This window comes from Pieris rapae, chromosome 13, assembly GCF_905147795.1.
Source record: "Pieris rapae chromosome 13, ilPieRapa1.1, whole genome shotgun sequence".
NCBI lineage: Eukaryota > Metazoa > Arthropoda > Insecta > Lepidoptera > Pieridae > Pieris > Pieris rapae.
Genome location: NC_059521.1, coordinates 7,513,244 through 7,538,635, shown reverse-complemented (window position 1 = coordinate 7,538,635; position 25,392 = coordinate 7,513,244). Strand labels below are relative to the sequence as shown.

Below are 25,392 nucleotides of genomic sequence, written 5' to 3'. Positions count from 1 at the left end.
GCGAGTGGTTAATATAGAGTAAAACTAAAATGCGCTAAATTAAAAAGTAGCTGCTTTGGTCTGTGGCATATGACCAGCGCTGTAGAACAGCTCTGCTCTGCAAGGCCAATTACAACCTCAGCACATACGCATTATATACTTTAAACATACTTACCTTGTTCTTTAAAAAAAATGTTATCTCTTTTTTTTCTTTGATTATTGTTATTTTGTGTGTTTTCTTAGTAATAAATAGTATGTCTATCTTATATTTAAAGATCGCCGAGGTACAATCACTATAACCTACATCTAAATATTGAATGAATAAAACATTTTACGGCTGAGTCGTTTGGAAACAAAAAAATGTTTATGTTGTTGTTACTAATTTTCGTTAGTTAGCCAAGAGATAGAGAGAGAGACTCTTTATTTACATAGAAAATCTCCAATCCAATTGGATTATGAGTATATAATTTTAAATAGGCATTACCTCTCTCCCAACATAAATTACAGTGTACAATCGTCTGTGTCCACTCGTTAGCAACGTAGCTTCGAATCATATTAATTGTATTTGTATCCTTGCCATAAACAATCGTATTTAGTAAAAATATAAAATATATAACAAGCCTACAACTCATCATGATGCCCTTTCAAAACTTACAGAAATGAACCCAAATGACACCAGACTATTTAAACGTATAAGGTTTAAGTTAGGAAACTTAATTATCTTGTATGTCCTTCATTAAAGCGAATTATACTTAAGTTCTGTGTGCACAGGTTTCATTAATTGATTACTCGATGGAATATAAGGATGTTTCATAATAGTGTTAAAATGATTTAAATCTCTTTTATATTTATATGGTAAAAAGACACCATATTTCATTCTTTGTTTACGCGAATGATTACAACGACATATTAAATAACAAACAATACAACATCATAGTTTGATTATTTATTTTATTATTAATTGAATTCTTTCTTTATTCTTTATTTCTTGCTACGAAAATTATTTTTTTTACATAAAACTTTTCTAAATCAAGAATTATGAAAACCTACCATAGAGTCCAAACTGATGTAGTAAAACCTATTTTCAAATATTATTTTCCAACCTTCCGTTGTTATTCTAGACCACCCTTCATGCTGTTAAATTTGATTTCTTCTACATTTTGAGAGTATAAGGAGATGATTAAAAATTAAACTTCAATGTTCAAAACGTATTTTTTATTACCCATACTAAATTTTGTTATACACATAGGTTTATTGAAATTACAGAATAATATAACAGCACGAAACTCACGAAATCGTTCTGTAAACATGAAATTAATAGCCTATAATTTATTTCTGAATACCAACATTAGTAGGATAAAGGGTTGGTAAAATATAGTTTTGCATACCTTATACATTATACCTTACCCTAAACACACCTAATATTTAACGAGTATAACTATTTTTGTTTTATTACTCTTCGATTTCTAGCGTCCATTCTGAAAAAAAAGTATTTTATGGGTTATACAATAGCCTAGTGAACGTATACTACTATTTACGCAAGAGGCATATACGATTATGAATAATGTATATTTTTTATTTATATTTAAGTCATGATTGTCAATCATTTGATTTTTAACTAGGCGGTTTTACGAAAAACTTCCCTTAACAAATAATTCATGCATAATTAATTGATATGGAATAAGACAAGTGTTAACTTGGCTTTCGTAAAGCAGTTTACAAAATCTAAAAATAGGTATATATATGTTATGAAAAATCATATTATTAGCTACTATGTATTGATTGTTCGTTTATACAAAGTTTATTCAAATGAATATGCACCTTTATAGCGTTCAATTATATCTCCCTTTTCATGAATTTGCAACGTATCGAAGTTTTTATAGAACAGCTGGCGAGTGCGTTACCGGCCTTTCAAGAATTGATACGCTATTTCCTTGAAGGACCCTAAGTCGAATTGGTTGAGAAATACATCAGTAAATCTCTATTGCTTGTCATTGGTTCAGTAAAATTGATAGTAGACAACATACTCATAGGATGCATGGAGCATATATAAAAACACTTACAGTCTTTTATACATTATTTCCAGCACGAGCACAGCTGGTGCCAGCAACATTCCGTATAGTGTGGTGATAATAGCTGGATACATGTCACTGAAGCCGACGCTGCTAAATGAGGAAATGGTCCCCGAACAATGTGGCTTTCCTACATGCAGGCGATGGTGGATGGCAGCTTGTACACCGGTCTCACGGATTTTGATGAAGCTAAAGAATTTTATTTAGGTAGATAACGAGACCCTTGGCTTGAGTGTTAAAAGGTTTCAAGGTTGTTGTACTTTAAAATAGGATAAAATAGTTTCTCGAATCTGTTCTTGATCAGAATATACTGTCTGAATAAATAAACCAGTTATTCAATTACTCTCTTCAAACTTAGAAGCTTCAAGAATGTTTTTGTAGAAAAAGACCTTGTAACTTTATTTATTTATTTAACCTTAGTACAAAGCCTTCAAGAAACCTGAATAATCTGGAGGGCTCCGGTTGGGATAATCGCTGAGCGATCTCTAACAAGCAAACCTAGTAAGGGAAAAATGCAGTGGAAAACGTGCAAGATATGCGAATTTTATGCAAAAATATATTAGAAATAATGTTCTAGAGAATTTTACATGCACAATAACTTTTGTCGAGTTATATAAATTATACAATGAATTACCGATAGAGTTTTATTTACTTTTTTAAAACTTACTTGATTTTAAACAAGTCCTTGTATGGGGATCTCTTCTGGCCGGGAACCCAAGGATCGATTTCATTAATATAATCGATTTCAACAAGATCACACTTCTCTTCCTCTTGATATGTTTCTTGAATTAATCTATATCCAGGATTGAGCTCCATGTGGAATGCAAAAAGACCCTAAAATTAGTAAGAAATTTTTCAGTTACTCAAACCTAACCAACGAGAAATTATATGAAACATCACAAGTTGTAAAGTCTTCGTAACATGAAGTTCACGAAAGTTGTTCATTCTATATTTAAATAGAAATTCTATTCGGTTTGAGAATTCAATGAATATGTTACTCTATGGTATCATGGAGCCTTTCAATTCGATAACTTAAGCAATAACAGAAAGTAGAGAAAGAAAGCGCTCAGCAACATGTGAAGACTAAAATAACTTGTCTATTGCAGAAAAATATTAACTAATGCAATATGCCTTTGATGACTAAAGTTAACTCCATTAAAGAAAAACATTTTTATTTATAATATAAACTTTACGCTTTAAGCAATATTACAGTGGTTGAAACTTTTATTTAAAATGAATACTTTCTTTATTACATCCGAAAAAAGACTTATAATAATAATCAAAATAACCAGGCACATTAATTTCTAAACAGAAATTAATAAAGGCTATTTTTAATCACTATTAATTTCCAACCTTCCGTATTCTTTCTACACCATCTTTCATGCTGTAAAAGTTTGGTTTCCTTCCCTTGGGTGCGATTTTCTTGTCGTAGATTGCTTTTCTGATAGGATCGTTCAGTTTCTGTGAAACAATGTTTATTGGTATTGCTTTTGGTCAACAAAATCGTTTGTATTATGAAAAATTGACAATTGTTTCGTCAATTTCATTTATATTTTCGGCAATAATATCCCGACGAAAGACAATTTCAATTGATTATATAATTACAAGTTCAATTGAGACTTAAACAATCGTACTTCAGCATTTTGGAATTCAATAAAAACCAGACAATTTACGAATTTTAAAAGTAATATTGTAGCAGCCTTTATGGTGAATATGTCAGGTGGAATGTTTACGTATTTGGCGCCAATTTAATATGATTTTTTAGTGAACATTCAAAAGACGTGTATAAAGTTGACAACTGTCATACTAATAGATGGGGAGATTTTGAGAAAAACAAACATTTCTTTCTTTAAAAAAATGATAAAAAAGATTTCGTGTGTTAATAAACTATTGATATTTGGCGAAATATCAATAGTTTATTAAGAAAGTACAATCACGTGGATATATAAAAGATAAACAGGTACGAACATAAAGAAATGATCAATATTCTTTATACAAGTATGCTGTAGTTAGTTATTCATAATACGGAAAATAATCTTTATGTATCTTGATTCACGAAGAATCGTAGTTTTAACGATGTCACGTAATACATGTTTATTTAAATGATGTTTGTCTTAAAACGTGGAAACCTTTTTATCAATATATCTATTTGAATTGTTTCATGGTTGTGAATGTTTTCTACCATCTTCCATATCAATTGTGACTCTAAAAGAAAAGTGTAAAAATTAAAAAGCGATTCAAATTAATATCATATTTATACATTGAGTGTTTATGATTGAGAATTCATCATAAACACTCTGATGTCACTTTGATATGTCAATATATCAAAGAAAATCTTTGATATATTGACCTTATAGCTTCAGGCCTAGAACGCAATTTGTAGTAGTAATTTTGGAGAGTCATACAAAAGGTTGCTTACTTGAGACTTAAAAAATAAATCATGCTAAATAAAAAATGTCTTTCTTCGTACAAGAATTACAATTGTTCGTTTTGGGAGTTAAAGTAAAAGAGGCCTGTCTCAGTATTCCCAGCTCTTCCATACCACCATTTATTTATAATAATTATAAGATAAGTTACCATGTTTTAAAATCTTTTAAGAAGATACAAATGAAACAATTATCTCACTGCCGACTTTTAGGAGGTAGATGTCTTTTTAAGTTGAGTAGAATAAGACTGATATATTTTGTATAAATGAGAGTTTTAGAAGCTCCTTATAACGTTCATGGTCTTCTTTTTCCTATCAGAACATAAAAAGCTATATATATACTTTATTATATATCGATTGAAACTGATTAAACGTGAATTATTTCCAACATTTCTGAGAACTTCCTTTATTTAAACGGGCATAAAACAACGCATACCTTAAAGAAATACCGATTGTATTCAAAGTCACTAGCTCCCAGCTTCAACGGTGAGTTTAGAAGATCAGGTAGACTCCTAACAGATGAACTTGGAGCTCGTAGAAGCACAACTATATTTGCACAGTATGCCGAGTAAAGAATTGTTAAAGCGATGAATAAAAGTAATGTGACGCACCGGCCTGGAAGAAATCCATTTGTTTCTTTGTAATTTGGGCGGGTATTATTTAAGTGCGAATACATATTAGGTGTCAAGAGATAGTCGACAGTAAAATGATCTTTTATTTTGACAAGAATAAAGTATAAATAAGGTATGAATAATTTTAAGATATACACAAAAGATTTCAGAACGTAAAAGTTTGCAGCTACGTTTGTATTTGCATATGCATCGTCGGCGTTTTCCAGTAACGCAGTACTTGCAGATACAGATGTTCTATTACATAGTACAGCATACAGTACACCAGCGGTAAGCGGTGTTTTTTATCTCAACCTTTATATGGCCAAACTATTAAAGTTTCAAATCATTAGTTATTCATATGGCTTGTATTTATAGTTTTGCATTATTCTAACGGTAAAAATGTTTTGAACGATCTAACTAACCAGAAGCCATTGTAATGTTTAACGAACGCGATATACTACTCTTTAGCTTTACATACGTTAAAAAATCATCACACACAAGTCGACACACAATTGTTGGTTTACATAATTACGGCGGTTGTCAGTTAGATAATAACGTATTTACGAGTAATATGCAATTTCAAAATACATAATTTGAGATACATTATATATTAGTTTCTGAACGTGATATATTTTAATTTAACAATTTATTCAAACAAAAACATAGCGAAATGTAAAATTAGTAAATATAAGTTATCAAAGTTTTTACCTGCAGCGTATCTGGGTTCTAGGGTACATCCTTGCTGCAGTACAGCGCCAATGATTAATATAAGAACATCAGCCCAGGATCCATTTAACTGCATTGGGTGCTGTAATTATCGTTACGTTAATTTTAATTGTCATAACATGCTATAGATATGGTAAATTTATTTAATACATTGTTTATATTATAATACTAGGACACTAAAAAAGAGTGGCGGAGAGTTTATTGCCAGTTCCTCTCTTCCGTTCTACGCCCTTGATTTGAGAACTGGCAGTAAATGTAAAATTAGATTAATTTAATGTATATTTCTTCTTTTTTGGACGTTCATAACTGTACATTATGTTACCTATATGAATAAATGATTTTTGACTTTTGACTTATTATAGCTAGAGTATAAAGGCCTTCTCCTACTACAAATTTCCTGACGATACTTGCCTTGTTATTGGGCTAAAAACCGCAACATGCCCTTTTCCTGTTGTAAGATAATTTAGATGCTTTAAATGGTGCCATGTTGGATTTGTAAACAACGCTAGCAAAACCAAATTGATGGTAATAAAATATGCCTACATTTACTGATGACTTAAGATTAATTAGGCATTGTAGAACAATTCCGATCTATGAACTAGTTCGATATTTGCTACTCAAGGAATTTATTTTCGACTCTGTCCTGGGAAGCAGTATCGTTTAACATTTATTTATTTATTCAAGATTGAACATAAAATGAAATAAAAAATACTAGTAAAACAGCGGATTACGTATGAGATACGCTCTTAACAATGCTTTTCGTTAGCCGCCTACTACCGAATATATCTAGCTTCGGTTAAGTACCGAATTATCCATTATAATCGCGAAGATTTCAAAAGAGCCGAGAGATGCCTGCCTGAAATCAAGCTAGAAGAATTTCGCAGGACGGAATTTGGAATCATTAAACGATGACAATGTTAATGAACATAGCACCGGCTAGAGATTTCCGATCGTAAATTGATATCATATTAAATTTCTTATGTCGCTAGCATTCAACTTATACAAAGACTATAAGCCACCTATAACTTCGGACAGTCCGCACAAATAATGTAAATTAAGAACAGACAAGGTCATATACATTTTCCGTGCATTGTTAACCGGTTGGAAGGCTCTTTGTTCAATAGTAAGAGGTCTATGTTCTACCGGGAGTCGATTTCACATTTCGCTAGTTCGCAAAAGAATGTCTTGTGAAGCGGACTGTGGAAGACTTCGAACATGATGCGAATGAAAAATGAAGTAAAATTGGTGGTAAAAGGTACTTACCATAGCCACAGTAGCCTCCCATTTCGAGGCTATATATAAGAAGAGTGCACAGCTCAGCACACATACTACGATTGCCATCCACACAGCACCAGTGAAAGGAAGAGTAAAGATATTCTGAAGTAACGATAGAGGAGGTTCACGAAACACGAAGCGAACGGCCGTTGAACCCACCATAGCGATGTAGTCAACCACTTTCATACGCTCTTGGGTGAATATTGTTAATGTGCCTGAAAATAAATAATAATACGATTAGACTTGATATTGACGCTCGAACTGGATCTACCTTAGATCTTAGAGGCAACTAGTCTCGTATACGTCTATTGACAAATTACGTATGATTTATATAAAGCCTATAAATACTGGTATTATCCTTCCAACCATAGTGATTTCCGAATTTTGTATGTGATTTTCTTAAGAATAATAATTATCATTATTTATTGCAAATGGTTCCCAAATCATGCCGTTGATTTTTGTACCTTCTTTCTGCTTCCTCACAATGTTATCCTTCACTGCATTAGTTATGTGTTATTCTTTATTGTACAATGTATGCATTAATATGAACATCCATCGGCGCTCGTCCTCAGGGCTTAGAATCGACTAGTTAGTAAGCACTTAATAGCATAGAAATTGGTGTATTACCATGCTTATATTGTTTATTGTTTAGAAAATGACTAGTAAATTTACCGAGATCTGCTTCCTTTTTAAGAAGGTGGTCTACTATTCCTTGCCAATTTCCATTCTTATCCTTGTATCCCCAGGTGTGTGTGAAAAGCAAGCGTTCGGTAGCATTTAGCATCTCAAAGCAAATCTTGACAACCATGTAACTCATTTTTGTTATAGAATCTTGGTGTAAGTATCTGCCAAAGTATTAAATATCTATACTAATATTATAAAGAGGAAAGGTTTGATTTTTTGTTTGTTTGTATGAATTGAATAGGCTCCGAAACTACTTGGCAGATTTGAAAAATTCTTTCACTGTTGGAAAGCTACATCATTCCTGAGTGACATAGGCTATATTTCATTTTCAAAAAAAATAGGCATCCTTACTAAAATTACGATAACATTAACATTTGTTTATTATTTGATACAATTCTAACAGATGGCGCTGAGTTAAAGGTAGTTTAGTTTAGGTCCGTGTCGTGGTACCAACGTTTCACATAAGTTCTCCTACGGTTTCCCTTGATTAATTTACTACTATGTAATATAACAAAAACCTTAGCCACAGCAACGCTTGGCCGAGTCTGCTATATTAAATAAAGTATTATATATTTCAGATGAAAAACGCTCTTTTGAAATGCCATTTTCATAATAATTTAATGATATCACAGTCACATAAGTTAAAACCCGTTAAATATTTTTTTATTTAACAATATAATATATCAACAAATGAACGGCTGTTTAATAGCTAGTCTGTAGTAATTTAATGGTCTTTGGTATTTCTGTTGAAGCAATAGTGTTAGTGTCCACTGCCATTGTTATTAATAACGTCAAAGTCAAATTGGTTCAAAACCGTTAATACGAACGATTCGCGTTCAGTTAATTTATACGTACAACATTGCCGTTAGTAGACGTTCTTATACGTAACATAAATTATCAAATAAATAACAACATAAGCAAACTTTTAAAAACGTATTCGATATTTTAAAAAAAATATTTTCGCTTTTTTTCTTTTCGGAGTGGAGATTTTTGTGCCGTGGGGTTAAAAAGAGGCCTAATTAAATATTTAATTAGCGCCTGGTAGTCGTCTACCGTTACCAGACACCCCAGATCCAGCTTTGGCTCCTACGTTCCCCTTAACGAATTAGTATCAAATACAGCGAGAAAAAGCTACCAGATTTACTACTCTACCATAGAGACGAAAGTATTTAGATTTATTTTAGTGTAATTCAGTTCGAATAAAAATATTCAGACCGCTTCCATTTATTCTTCTAGTTATATGTAACTAGGTTTCTTACCCCGAATTTTTGTTTAGTTTAGTAAATCCTGATGAATACCTACGCTATACGCTGGGTTGGACTGAAACGTCGATATTCCCGGCTTTATAACCTAGCTTGAATGAAATCAAATATCGTAATGTGTAGTTATGATTTTTTGAGTTAGGACATTATGGTACTATATATGAGTAACTACCTACATATAGTGCAGAACAGAGATATTATAGTTAAAGAAAATTGTACGTTTTTTTACTTACAGCCTGTCATCCAAATGCTGTCTAGTATTATTGCTATCGGTGATAACATTCGCCATTGTGAGAGGATATTGTCGTAAATTTTTCCGTCTTTTTGATAATATTTTAACGTCTTTATCATTGTTTATAATTCCTAACGCCAAATCTTTACGAATGTTATTTTCATCTTTGTCATTTTCGTAAATAATTATATAAGATTTATTAAAATTTAATTCTGTTCTGGCAGTCCGCCATTCGCCTCTAGTCGAAAAAATGACTTCCGAATTATCTCGTATTTTGTAAGCTGTAACGTTTGAAATCATAAATATTTATGGTTCCTAAAATAAACAGTTTATATGCGAAACTTCCATGGTATAGAGATATTTTGTAGATTTAGGTCGATTGTAAATTATATTGAATAAAAACGAAAATACATATATTAAAGAGGGAACGGGAGGCCTTATTGCTAAAAAGCGATTACTTCCAGGCAACCCTCGTAAGGAAAAATAAAAAAACACCTATACTAAACACCTACAGAGGGTAAAGTACAAGTTTTTAAGTAATTAACAAAAGATGACATAAAATAACACTAACTATAACGACAATAAAGTGAAATCTAAAAAAATAATAATAATAAAAACAAAAATGTAAAAGCTAATCCAAGACTTAATGCTTCACAATTAATACGTTGTCCTGGTGTCCGGATGACTCAATTAATGCATATTAATAGATAATTACGAGGCAGAAGATAAATGATCAAAAAGAAGATATACATATCTAGAATAAAGGCGTTAAGGAGCAAGTAAGAATCCTTTGCTTCTATAATTTATGCCAAAATTAAAAAGAACATGTTTATTAAGAAAACATTTATGCGTATGTTAAAAACTAATTATATGTTTACCTTCAATGAAAACAGTTGAATCAAAGCCAATATTAGCAATAACTACATCACTGTTGAGTGGCAAATCCAGCTGATCCAATACATCAAAGTTGTTTCCTTCAGTGTTCAAAAGAAGCCATCTGTACGGTGATTTGAAGTATCCCTGAGCGCTTGCCTATTATAAAACAGATTCTAACATGCCTATTATTAAAAAATGACGTAATAGTATCTAACCATACATCCTGTTCTTCCTTACTGCAACTGGGCAATAAATATCGTACTTCACTTACATTATTTAAATTACGAATATAAGCTCCACTTCGAACATAATATAAACTAGATTATATAAGTGCCTTTGTAACACAAATATTATATATAACTAGCGGACCCGACCTATGTATCAACATGAATTGCAGTAATCTGCATGATATTTCAATTGATTAGGATATTAACAAAGTATGAAAGTAGGTATCTACTGCAGCGAAGGGCTGATTTTCGAAGCATACAAAAACATCGTTCAAATCGGTCCAACCATTTAATAAGAGTTCAGTGACATATTATACATGTGCATCTTCTACAAATCTTTTCTATCCATCTACGGTAACCATCTACAATAGATATCTTTATAACGAAACCAAAGGAAAATATAGCTTACATTATTAATAATGAAACTAAACAATTATTAAACAATAAAGATTGAAAGAATAAAAATAATATTAATATTACAAAAGTCGTTACACAACTTTTAATTAAGTATGTATTACCCTTATCAAAAACAAATTTGTCTCCTGACACGATAAATCTGCTAATATTAGAATGTTGTGCGCGAAATATTCGCTTCTATTTGGTTGTAACGAATAGCCAACGTTGATATTAATATCGAACATGATTTTACTAAGCATCTTGATTTCAGCTGAAAAATTAACAGTTTATTTTAAATGATTTTTTTTAATAAATACCAAAGAGTATAAATATCTTTGTATATAGGGTATAAAGTAACACAATTCTTGTTTATTTTGTAACAAAAGGTTTTGGGTAAGGTATGTAAGGGCGATGAATGCCGTGTGGATGAAATTCGTGGCCGTTTATGAAATCATATTTCATTGTTTTTTTTTTTGTAAGGGCTTTGGGAAGGAACCTCATAAGGTGTACCATCAAAATGTATAATATAAAAAAACTGATATCTATAAATATATAGGTAATAGGAAACCAATCATTTATGTGGTATACATTTCCACATAAAAGGGTTTACTAGAATACAAAACCCCTCCCATATTTTAATTAATTTAATTTATATTTTTTTTAATTTAAATCAATATATAACCTACTTATTTGTAGTTCATTTTATAATGGATGTATTTTTATACTATTTAACCCACGGTAAAGTATCCACGCAATTCATTTGGATTTGAAAAATAATATTTTAACTAAATTAATAATTAACTATTAAAGTTTTCCTAAATATTATTCGCTAGTCGTTTTAGGCTCTTCACACTGCTGTAACTTCTTTTTTTATAAAAAGGTCGAAATAAGGCAGCTGCTGTTGAATAAAGGAAAGCCCACGTAAACCCGAAAAGTCTATTAATCGCTTTATAACCATATCGAAATACAGAAAACATACAATATTTCCAACACGATCTTGGAATCAGAACAGATGTTGGTTTTTCTTCAGATACCACAAATGAGCCAATAATATTAAATACACTGCGCTCTAGGCCATAAATAAAATTTAACCCGGTTAAAAAAAGAATATACATTAAATTCATGTTTGAAACAAACGCTAAGAACTGATTTTGAAATAAAAATACTGTTGATAATTTTTGTTTGTTGCATAAAGTGTCGAGTAAAAAACTTGATACATTTTTCATTGTAAAGGTATAGTTATAAGGAAAAGTGAATACAGTATAAAAAAGACAGATATGACGTTCCACTGATATTTGTCGTTACCGTCTCGAAAAAACATTTTATCAGCGAGAATATTGGACCTATCTATATCTATATATCTCTCTATATGGGATAACTTGGCGTATTACATAAAATGCCATGTTTTACGAAATCCTCCACGAACGACAACAACGTCGACCCAGAATATCCTTAGGCCTCCTTGACGCAGTCTCGCAGTTAGTAAGTTTGTTTCTGTATAAACAAAGCTACTGATTTTTTTCTGAAAAACTCACCCATACTATCTAGTATTACAACGCGTTTATCGCACTTTAATACAAAATTATGAAAAATTATCATTATAATGACGTTGAATTCGATGTTCGTGATTACGATCTATTGTTTACGTCTTGAGGATAACCGGTATAAAATCATATGTATGCTAATTTAAATAATTGCAAACATATTGCTGTAATATTTTGTTTATCGTTTTAATTGTCTTTTACTGTTAACAATACAATGGCCTTGTAGCCCGGAAACGCTTATAATAATTAGCATATATTATCAATACGCCTTAACGTGCCTCAATTTATTTAAACATATACTGTGCTACTGGGAAATTTTGTTATAGAATAAACATTTAAACAAACATTAAACAAAAAAAAATATAAACATTTAACAGATAAAATTGAATCTGTATTTCATAATACCAATATGGTAGTGATATGTAAGAATAGATTTTCCTTATTATATGTCGGTGTATGTTGTTGGTATGATTTTTAATGATTTTTTAATATCTAAATATGATTTTTCCATGCCCAACATAATGCCTACACATATACACAAATTATTGGAGAGCAATTGATTTTGTAGTAGATTAATAATAATAGTTTAATACTGAATTGTGTATACGACTGTACTAACATAGAGCATTCCGTTTGGGCGCAGCCTAATGATAGGGTTGTCCAAAGCATTACGAGCACTTAACATGTCATTACGATTTACTGAGACAAATTACTTACAATATTTTAGAAATATCCACTTCATGGCTTTGAAGTTAACCTTAAATATACATATTACTATAATATGTATGACACAAAGAAAACATAGTATATATTAGCGGTAGGATTGGATAAATTGGAGGTGTGTGTAAGTGGGAAGAGCTAACTCCAGATGCTTAGTGTGAGTCGAGTCCAAAATATCCCAATAGCCTGTAGTGAAGATGCCGAAACCCCGTTTCCTGCTCGGTGATTAAAAATCCAAGGTGTCAGTTAGTATCCTATGCAGTTAGTATCCTATGGAACAAAATCATCATCTTGCTATTACCGTGGGTCAGTTGATAAACAACTAATTTATTACAGATAATACTCTTTTTAGATAAAAAAAATATCTGGATTGGTATTACGGTGACGTGAGGAATTGGATTTCTAAATCGAATAAGGAAAAAACATCGTCACTGTAATTATGCGGCACTTATCTATTATAATAAGATTTAAAAAAAAATCAGATCTAAAATTCTCTGATAAAGTAAATCTGCCTCGTCTCCACTTGAAAACACAAATAATTTTATCAAAATTTATTCAGTTGTTTAGGAGTTAAATAACGAGCACATGCACAGAAGCTTGCCCACCACAGCTGTTTATTTCCTGTATAGATAAGATAGACTACTAGATACCGACTGCTACGCCACATCTTTAGCTTTACTATGCAACCCTAGTTTTAAAATTCAAAATAAAACAAACAAACTGTTAAAAACATCTGTCTTTTAATTAAAGGGCCTAACAGGAATTCCGATTTGAAAAATTACTGAATATTGCAGTCATGGATGTCATAACTCTTCTCAGAATTATGAATCTTTGTAGGTCATGGCGGCTATTTGCCCATATACAGACTGTTGTTGTGTTCGTAAAGACAATATTTAGTAACTCCTAATTACTTAAAGCTAAATTATACGTTCCTTCATCTGGGGTAATTTCGATTTGCGTTCCCATGAAAATAGAATTCTTGAAACTCCTATCAAAACTAAATTCTATCACTTCTCCCTTTCTGTGTAAAGTATCCTGCTTCGGAAATCCTTATTAATTTAATGTAAAAATAAAAAGTTAAATGAAAATCTTCTTTTTGAGTAAATATATCTTCTACCTCGTAATTCGCTTCTTATATAATATCTATATTAGATAATTTATTTATGTATACCTTGAATATAGAAAGAAATAAAGAAATATAGAAAGTTTAAAGAAGAAATACCCTCATTGATATTTCTTCTTTAAACTTTCTATGTTGGGATCCCTAGGAGAAATCTCTTATAAGCGATGAGGCCGTCCGTTGCCTAATAGTTTATGTGGCCTGTCTTCTCATATGGATGAAATGCTTGAAAATAAATTTATATTTATAGAGATATTTAAGGAGCTATGTAGTACGTTGTAAGAACTTAATGAATCGTTTACCTATTATGAGCGTTAAACTTTCTACGGTTTTAATAAAATTCTGGATCCCCTTTCGGTGTCAGGCCTACATTTCCATTTTTAAAAAGTCATGACACATTGACTCACAAGTGTAATTAACGATACATATTACATCAGTCTCCTTTATGTTGTATGTATCTTTAATTATTTTATTTTGGTTTGTATAGCTGAAGGTCTTTCAAACGAGTGTGCTTTAATAAAAATGATTCATCGATTGACTCTGTGGAAACATTCATTAAAAAGCTAATCAGAAGTCGACAACCCTGGCTTAAAAATTATTTCGCACTTCGATGTGTCATAGATATTAACATATTTAACACAGTTAATTAATTTGTAACATTTTTCTATACGATTTTTCTAGTTTCAAACAGCACTTAGTTATTTCAAGCCAAGTACCCTCATTAATATAAACTCGTAATTCGAAAAAGAAGACTTTTGGGATCACATTTAAAGATGTTGTCGCAGTCTATACTGCAGTTTTTGGAAATTAATAATATATCGAATCAAATACGAATTGGTAAGGATTCCAAACGGTTGTAATAAAACTGACCTGTTTTATTATCATAATCACATCATATCATAACACGAATTGGGCAAGTGAAGCAGTAAGATCGGGTGTTGCGCGTCAGAATGAGAGAGACGCACATATGTTATTATTGTTCTTTTTCTTTCGCTAGCCGCTGGAGAATTTCTTTTTTAGCTATTAGCATTTAAAATTTGACTTTTGGTTTTGCGATTTATTACGGAATCGAACCCAATGTTTGTTCAATTCTGTGGAAGCACATTTTCCTTGATGGGTCCAGCAAGCCTATGAAGAACACTGAACCATTTAAACATAAGAAACAATACAAAATATTTTACAAATTATTCCTATAACACACAAAGTGTCAGCAACTAAGTGGGGGCGATATGTATGTATTAAGTAATTTAGTACGTTCCCAATACATATCTATTAATCATTGAACCGATATTTATCATAACTACAATTATCTTTGACATGAACAATTAGTCTATTAAATCAAGTTGAATTGCAGATAATAATAATTTTATTATTTATGTAATTGTTAGGCACAGCGCGAAAGTATATTTAATAAATTGTTGGCAAACATTAATTTAATTAGAAGACATAAGAAAATCGAATTAAATACTAAAATAAAAAAGTGTAGGTAACTTTTATGAGGCGTAGATTATTCTTATTGTCACCTTAAAGTACGATGTATAAAAACGAACCAACAATTCAATAACCGAGGGTTTTATTGCATTTTTATATGAGCGTACCAATTTTTAAAAGGCAGGCAACGCACTCGCGAAACCTCTGGCATTCAGATTGTCCCCGGGCGGCGGTATCACTTAACATCAGGTGAGCTACCTGCCCCCTGTTCTATAAATAAAAATGCGCTACTGTATATCAATTCTTAAAAAATCGGCAATAAACTCGCGAGGCGGGAAATGAATGATCATTTGACATCATGTGACCAACCTCCAGCCCCTTAGTCACTCTATAAACAAAGAGAGAATCACTTTAGTATCCTAAAGCTACAATGTTCAGGATTCCGTCCCTCTAAAGAAACGGGCAAAAGACAGAATCATGGGATAACGCGTGATTCTCTTGCCAAAATTAACAAATCCTCTTTTAATTTGAATTTAGGATAATAAAAAATAAGAATAATAAAGACTAAACACTTAATTTAGAATATAGTTACAATTTTATTTTGTTGTGCCTCCACTACTACTTAAATATTTAAATCATTTCTTAATATGCCATTACAAACTGCAAAAACCATTAATGAAATCACAAGGACCATTGTTCAATGGAAGTGTATAAGGAAAGTGAATTTAGGTCACATTATCGTTTTCTTCGAAATGACGCGTAAATCGCAACGTTATTTTATGAAACACGTCGTTAATTGGTACAAGGACTGGAGTTCGATTAAAACATTCGACATAATGGTAATTCTCCTCTTATAAAATTCAATTTCTTTTCTCAAAAAATTAATTTAACGAAAATCACAGACGTAACTTTATGCAAGACTACATTTATGTCGACAAAATAGTAATTCTCCTTTTATAAAAATCAATTTCTTTTTTCAAAAAGTTAATTTAACGAAAATCACGGACTTATGAAAAGAGGGTCTTTATTATCCGTAGTAAAATAGATAAGCCCTTTATCCTGTGCAACGTAAATCAACTACATCTACATCCGGTTGAAATTCCAGGATTCAAATCCAGAAACTCCAGCAATCGAACTCAAATCCAGAAATCGAAGCCACGTTATCTAACTTAATTTTTAGATTACTAGGTGAGAAGATAGAAAACCATATAGCTAATTCTTGCGATAGGGTTACGAATACCGGCTTTTTGGCGGTTAGCAAGCCATTTTCCTTATGTTATTCACAAATTGACCAATTTTATCTTTAAACTGTCTAAGCAATGAACGCGTTGTAGCAGTCACGATTTTGAAATTATTAGTCATTTACACTGTCTAGACTTTAACAATAGAATTATCAAAATGACCGCGTAATTTCTATATATTGTAACAAATGTTTAGATAATTGTTTATATAATTAAAATAATGTTGTATGTGTCTTTGTATTAATTTATTTCTATAATCTTTGGAAAAAATTGTAGCGATTAAAATGATAACTTGTAAAAAATGTTTAACAACTCGTTTCTTCTACCGTAAAAAATTGTGAGATATATGTCCAAATTTTCAGTCTTCCGTTTTTACGTAATTTAACTAAAAACATGATATAGTAATCGTATCAATATTGACTTGGCCATCGTATGGATAAAAAATGTACCTCACAAGTATTAAGTACATATATATTTAATTAGAATGATTAACAGATAAGTTTTTTTTTACGTTATGTTTTTGATGGCATCTCTTTCCGGTATCTATACATCGACAAAAATTCTGCATACCATTTTATGTAATCCTATATATTACGGGTGTACAAAGTTATTTTTGCAGTTGCTGTATCTATAAAACTGGGCCAAAATATCTTAGGTTTTATTTATTTATGCACTATCACTAACTGTTTTCTAAATTTTTAGCTCCTATGTTTGCTAAAAGCCTTAGAGCTTCGATGATCGGTTAGTGAGGGACAAAACTGATTTAGAAAACAAACAAAAGTTGACAAACTTTTGTTAGAAAGAAAAGTTTCACTTTGACTAAAAAAGTTGAATGAAATTTGAAATATACTATATCAGCAATTAAAGTTAAAAAAAAGACAATCGTGTGCTTTATATAATTTAAAAAAATATATAAGATATATAACTTGGATAGATTTGACTTAAATTAAATGTCTTTGTCACGTACCTGAATATCCGGAATATCTGCGTTTAAATAAGCATTACTATAATTATTTGATAATTAATTCATTATGCATGCATAGAAGCGATTGATGACTGATAATTATATCTTTGTAGACATCATTTGATTACTGACTTATAATTATTTCTGCTTTGAACTACTGTTCAATGTATGAATATAGCAATTATGTGCTGAACTCTGGGTATACATTGAAGTCGTATTCGTATAACCTTCCAAAGGGGCGGACATGCTTTCAAGTATAGATATAATATATTTTTTACATATATATACATATATGCAAATGCAAAAACGTTGCTAGCGCTCATGAATATTTTGCATTTATTTGTTGAGCTCTGAGTAAGGTTTTTTATTCAGATTAAAATTTGAATTATATATTTTTTTAAGTTTTATTAGGATTTTTCCGCAAATGTAAACAGTTTCTATGGTAGCAATTCTTTCCATATGTTGATATGAACTAAAAAGGTAGGCAAAGTAATAAATCATACTAAGGCTAACGTTCGTGGAGCTAGTTGCCTCGCTTATGTAATTATAATGACCAAGGATCATGAAACTATGTTAAGCCTAGTATCCAGATACCAATAATAATAATAAAGTTCACTAGTTGATATATTATAGCTTCGTGACAGGTAATAGGGCTGTAGGATTCTTGTGGTAACAGGTCACTTTATATGCGATTGAAAAGTAATGCATGTTTAAAGGATGAATCATCACTCTGTGACGAAACACATTGGTATGGCTGTAAAATAAGAAATTTTGGCTTTTAAGTTAGTTATTTCTTGTTCAGACTATTATTATATTATTATATGTTAAAAAAATCATCGATATCATCCCGCCATAGGACTGCGATTCTAATATTAAGACACAGACCATATGTTTTCGTACAGCCTATCCAATAACAATTAATTTGGTTAGGGCTAACTAACGAAATTGTTTAAGTTTCGTGAAGTATTTTCATAAGTAAAAATCATATTCGTAAATGTCCCTTTAGTTCCAAAAAAAGAGCGTTGCGCAAGATTTCCAAGCAAATTGTTGGTTAATATTATCCCTATAACGTGAATGATATGATTAAACGTTTTTTTGGTAAGGATACGTTTTCTGAACGTCACATTCGACGTGAAGTATTTACATAAAACTATTATTTTATAATTACGTTAATTACGTTTATTTAATTTATAGAAATCACAGAACATAAATATAGTCTAATTAAACAATTACCTACAGCAGTGATTCTCAACCTTTTTTTTTGTTACGGCACATATTAAACGATTTAAAATTTGGCGGCACACAAAGATAAAAACTATTTACTACAACACACTCCATAAATAGTTTATGACAAAAGTTTTAAATATACAAAATAAACGAATATTTGCTTCAATAATAATAATAATTAAAAGTTTATTACGGGATTAATTACAAGCTAATAATTAAAATTATTTTTTAATTGATTGCATGCAAATTTGCAAATTTTGGCGGCACACAAAAGTGCCGCGGAACATAGGTTGAGAATCACTGACCTACAGACTTTGCACATTTTCATTCTTAGTTAGTTAGTCTATTTTGTGCTATAGACTACGTGAATCGCTCACGCCAATTGAAGATCTAGAACAAACATACTAAGTCATGGCTAAATATAATATCTTAACGCCTGTTCACGCGATTTGTTTGTTTAATGTTAGGTGTTACATGTCACATACTAATTGATTTCATAAATATTATATAAACTTATGCGTTGTCAAGAATCATTCCTGCATCTTATATTGTATACACATAAAATTACAGTATTTACAATAGTTGCAATATTCATGCCCAATTTTTTCTATTTTGTTTTTTTACCGGTATTTGGTAATAATAAAAAGTATTTATTTATTACTAATCTTATAGATTATCCATATTATAAAACAAAACTTTTTAGCAATATACAAAGGCAGACATTTAACAAAATATACAAAACAGAATAACTTATTTGAATATTAAATATTAAACAAACGAAAACATTTAAAAAAAACTATAAAAAAACTTCTAATCAAAGTCGAAGTCTTCCCGCTTCTTAAAATATTTGCTTACACCCTCTTTGGTAAGGTAGAAAAAGTATGATAGTAATCAAAGAGGGGGCGAAGGTTACTTTTTCTTATATAAGCAACTTTTGTTACATAATCACACAGATGATAAATATATTACTTCTATAGAAATACTTTTTACAACTTCGTTTTTAGTGAATTTTTTTTACGTTACTGTTAAGAAAATAAGGAATATATTTCCTTAAAGGTGTTTTCAACCGAAAAAGGATGGGAATAAATTAATTAGTGTTCGTTACTTAAGACTTACACAATTTATTCCTATAATTTTATAATCATTGTAATACCACAAATTCTAAATTACTAATCGGTAAATTATGAATTAATAAGTTACTCATTGCACTCACTGCGCGTGCGTCGTGATATCCGTCTAGATCATCAGATTAATCACCATTAAATTTCGTCTTCGATTAAAGACCACTAACCTTGGGGGCGTGGCAAGGTTAGCGCACGATTTTACAAATTTATTTTCTACCAAGTTAAATTAAATTGTATTATTTATATATCTGAAAAGTTAATTTGAAGTTTAGTAGTGATGCTTTTAATGAGTAGAGAATCGAAGAATTTTTGTATGTTATTTAAAACGTTAGCACGAGCACAGGCAAGAACTAGCCTGTCTTAACCTCATATAGGACAATAGGCAGTGAGATTTAATATTGGAACGCAAATATTATCAAGCAAAACATAAAGACATTATTACAATCAAGTCACATAAAAAACCTAAAATAGAAGAAAAATATTGTCGAATTAATCAAGCATCTTGCGGCCATTTTTTATTTACACCATATTTTGTCTAAGACTCCGTCTATGTAAAATAAAGTTTAAAAGATTCATTTTCTAATCCCCTTCGATCAATTGAACGTTTTTACATTGCAATCAAAATTTATATTATTATTGATATAAAGAATAATTTTCTACACACTATGAAACTACTAACTGTGAGTAAATAAAAAAAAACTATATTTGTCAAGAACAATATTGTTTTTTGACATTATTGGACAAAACTTTTGTTTTGTGACAGCCTTGAGGTTTCATACATGATACAGATGTTACAAGTCTATTAACGCTTATAGTATCCAATCAAATCAAATCGAGTTAATATTGAAATTAGCTAAAATAAACGTAATTACATAAGCAGTAAGTTGTATCTTGCATAATAAGCCGGTTCGCAACTTTTATGGCTACGTTTAAAAATAACTGCGAATAAATTATGACATGGTCAGCCGTCTCTTTTATTACAATAATTTTGAAAAGCTTCGTATAATTTTTAAATATGATGTCCCGCTCCTTAAGAGGACGAAGGTAATAACTCGGCTTTTTGTACTCCATAGAGTACGGTACATCATTTTCTTTAGAAACCATATTAATTCCCAGTTAACATTACATATTCAATGTCCAGGACAACTATTACTTTTATTAAATTTTTACGTTAAATCGATTTTTGTCTGTTTCAATAAAAGTATGACTCATTATCCCATTACGCTCATTGTACGCTTTTGTTATGACGTTGTCACGTTAAACTATCGTCCTTAAACCGACTTTACAGAAACCATATTTTTATATATTTAATTGTATGAATTCATTAATCTTATCATTATTCGACGTAACAAAATTTTTCCTTAATAATTTTTTCTTTCTGTGTTTTTACTTACTCTATCAGGAGATGGCGAAATAAATTGTTCTTGTCAAATATAGTTTTTTTTTTTTATTTGCTTACACTTAGTAATTGAATAGTAGTAATAATTTTCTTTATATCAATAAGCAGAATTCCTAAACATTGTCATGAATAATAATGTCCTAAATTGATAATTCGTATGCAGATTCTTGATTGCAATGAACGAAATCACGCAGCCATCTTTGACTTAACCCCGATAACCAAACCAGTCGAACAGGATTTATGTGACTTTAGGGTACCTGGGAATACCTATGTGTTAATCATTATATAACAAAAATGTAAAGAAGACAATTATGTTTATTTTTTTTAATACAAGGATTATTGAATTAGGTCATGTGGTTTTAAGAGCATTTGTCTGTTACAATATATACTGCTTTCTTTTAAAAAGTCGACACGATAAATGTTATTATAATTACAATAATTATTCCCTTATTCACTGTAGGAACAGTAACCATGGAAACGTTCAATTAAGCGGAAAGGTATTAATTCGAAAATGAATCTTTTAAACTTATTTTTGTACAGACGCAGTCGTAGACAAAAGTTAGTGTAAATAAAAATTGCCGCAAGATGCTTGATCAATTCGACAATTTTTTGTCTTCGTATTTTTATGGGCAGGCTCTGTAAGGCTACTTTCATCGAGATTTTTTTTTTTTGATTTAAATATAACGGTATTCACTCCATGATCTGGTAAAAGCCGTAAAAAATCTCTATAAATTACGATTGTCATCTATCTGCGCAACGATCCTAGAATTAAGTATATTTTAATACGTGTAAAAATACAAAAATATCTGAAAAAATACAAAAAACCGGAAATCATACTATGTGTGGTTATTATAAATCTTTTTAAAAAAATTAGCCGGAAATCTATTTTTTTCTCCTATGGTAACGTCAATGTCATATTTAATGAATCTACTTCAGTTTGCAAATTTATATTATTATCTGAAAACGAACTCTCTTTTTCATTTTTATACGAGTAGTATTTCTTTTCGATGGAGTCAGACTTCTTTTTACGCGTCTACAATTTCGCATATTTTTATTTAAATAATAAACAGCGTATTTGACTAAAAATATATATTTTCAATATTGTGTATAACCTTGAAACTATAAAAAAAATATTTTAAATCACATGGAATTAATAAACGCCCAAATTTCATTGTTACGTTAGTTATATGAAAATAGATGTTATAAAAGTTTATGGCAGCATAAGAACAAAGTTAGACAGGCGAGCATCGTATAAGAATTTGCGATAGCATTAAAATAGTTTCAAAGAAGTCAATATTTGAGCTAGTGCCAAGTAATTTAGTCTAGGTTTTGAATTATTCAGCTCTCTAATGAACATAATGCCAAATGTTTTAACTAGTACGAACATTTATAGGAACATTTTTTTTATGCCCAAGATATACAGTGTGTCAGTGTATATAACAATCAATATTTGAGCTCAGTTTTAATCTTTCAATGAATGTAGGTAATGTTAGCTTTATGTTTTTTTTAATAACATTGAAAGAAATATTCTCTTAAGATAACGAACCTTATTTTATTTCCTTGGCCGATATATATTTAAAAAATAATAATAACTAATGTGGTGTCGAACTCAAGTTCGGCATCTCATGTCTTTTATCAATTTTTTTTTATAAGGAGACCTGGTGTATGATCACTAAGGTTTTTTGGTCTTGGGCCTGTTTTTAAAAGGACATTGGTGTTTCTTTTATTTTTATTGCAACGATGATTGAATAAATAAATAAAATAATACAAATAGTTTCGAAATATCTAAATATTTTTGCAAAAAAACAAATATTTTATACATTTTTTTATTGTATGGTTACGTTATCAGTTATGTTTACTAAAATATGTTTTAGAGAAGATAGTTTGTGACATACCTACTGTAAAATAGCATTATGTATGATGTGGTAAACGTCAATAATTAATTTTATTCTAATAAAGTAGCTAAATACTTGTTTTATATTGACGATCAATTAACAACTTGCGGTTGATTTATCAAAATTTTAGTACAATGTCAAACCGATTTAAAGGGGTCACCTCTTCGTGATATTATTTCCTTATTATAAAATATACTTCGAATATAAATTCTAAGTAAGATTGCTATACCATAGCAAAATTACGTAAACACTATTAATTACCAAACTTACAGGATACTTAGCTGTTTATTAGATTTTTATCTTACTTATAAGGCAGGTTTTTGTAAGTACATGGCTTATAATTGGCCACATTACCAAATAGTGTTTTTTATAGTACAGGGGGCAAACGGGCAGGAAGCCCATGGACACTTTTAATGACAGACATAAACCAATTACGGCAAAAAATCATTGAGCGTTGGGAGAGTGCTGCGGTATGATAGACTCCCAAAAAATATAAAAAGTGCAGGCAGCTTGTCAATTTTGCAATTAAGATTAAAAGACCACCTATTAAGTGATCCCAATCTACGGAAATGAAAGTCCTCCCAAGTTCTACCTCCACCACCATTTTAGCATATAAGTGTTCTCATGTAAGTGACTATTGTCTATTATAAGAATAAATGTCTTAAAACCTAATGACAGAGGTCTCGCGAGTGCATTGCCGGCCTTTGACACCATTATGATTGGCAAATTTAATACATTTTAGACCGGGCTGCGATCGTTTTATTTTATTCCAATAAAGTAGCTAAAAACTTTATCTATTTAGATAACAAATACATTAATTGGACTAGTTTCAGCTAAAAAAAATATGTAAAAGGAAGGTGTCATTGAAAGTAATCCGTAAAGTTAATTACATCAACTTTCTCCACTTTAAACTAGATCTTGCGACATAGCAACGAAGCGGTCCTATGACTAATTAAGAAATGTGTTATTTTTTTATTTAACTTTTCTTTATGACCTATATTAGTAATTAAGATTTTTTTAACTATTCTTTCTAGCCTATATCAGATATTATTAATATCTTTTTCGTTTTTATTAAACTATTCTTAATGGCCTATATTATAGACTATATCAGTAGGTAATAAATATTTTAATGTCTGCTTTGTATTATTTTATTCTTTATGGCTTATAAAATTGGATGTAAGTTGATAAGCCAGAGTACGAAAATTAAGGTTTTACAATTGCTTAACAACTTTGCATGACTAATTTTTATATAATCAATTCCCTAAATAATCATATAATTTAATTATCACGTATTCCGAGGAATGACCAGTTGGGCGTCACTTCAATGACATAATGTGACGTGTTCTAAGTCCGACCTTTGGGAATTACTGTTTGTTTCCACATAAATATTTATTAATAGGATGACACTGTAGGCGCCCGCGCCGTACGTCATTGTAGGGTGACCATAGAGTTCGGAAAATGTAGTTTAAAATAAAATCTTTTAGGTGTTAATGAGTACTTACTGAGGATATTTTAAAACAAGCAGTTTCCATGAATATAATTACGGAAATAAAACTAAACTAAATCTTAAAAGTAATTTAAGTGAATAAACCGGTGGGCCACGCCGTCTTGCGTCTAAGGAACGGTTAATCACGCTGGTTTCATCACGACCAGAAGGGGGAGTGATAAATGCACCCTTAGAAGTTTAGAACGATAGGTTGATATAATAAAATTAATAAGTTATTATTATTTTGAAAGCGGTATGCCAACTTTGTTCATTTTATTGATATATTGATACTACACAATTTTACTGATATTGTAATTAATATCAAAATTGTATTCTCCACATATACATAACCAAAGTAGTTAGTAGACAAAGACGTTAATAGTTAAAAATGTCCTCGATATTTCAGCAAACATATCCACCCTGCAAAGTTCAACTATGAGTTGTTTCTCTTGATATATCCGACGCTTTTCGGCTCT

General features: G+C 30.6%; 1 protein-coding gene across 1 annotated transcript; it reads right to left on the bottom strand.

Annotated features, from left to right (window-relative positions):
* Window positions 1-1,373: 1,373 nt before the first annotated feature.
* On the bottom strand, window positions 1,374-12,304 carry LOC111004193 (probable glutamate receptor). The gene is made up of 12 exons (XM_022275082.2): window positions 12,301-12,304; window positions 10,888-11,036; window positions 10,145-10,298; window positions 9,268-9,547; window positions 7,761-7,933; window positions 7,077-7,303; window positions 5,796-5,895; window positions 4,913-5,091; window positions 3,405-3,512; window positions 2,719-2,885; window positions 2,043-2,240; window positions 1,374-1,457 (listed from the first exon to the last, which is right to left on the bottom strand). The coding sequence occupies exons 1-12, from the start codon at window positions 12,302-12,304 to the stop codon at window positions 1,418-1,420; spliced, it is 1,779 nt and encodes a 592-aa protein (XP_022130774.2). The 3' UTR covers window positions 1,374-1,417.
* Between the last annotated feature and the right edge of the window lie 13,088 nt (window positions 12,305-25,392).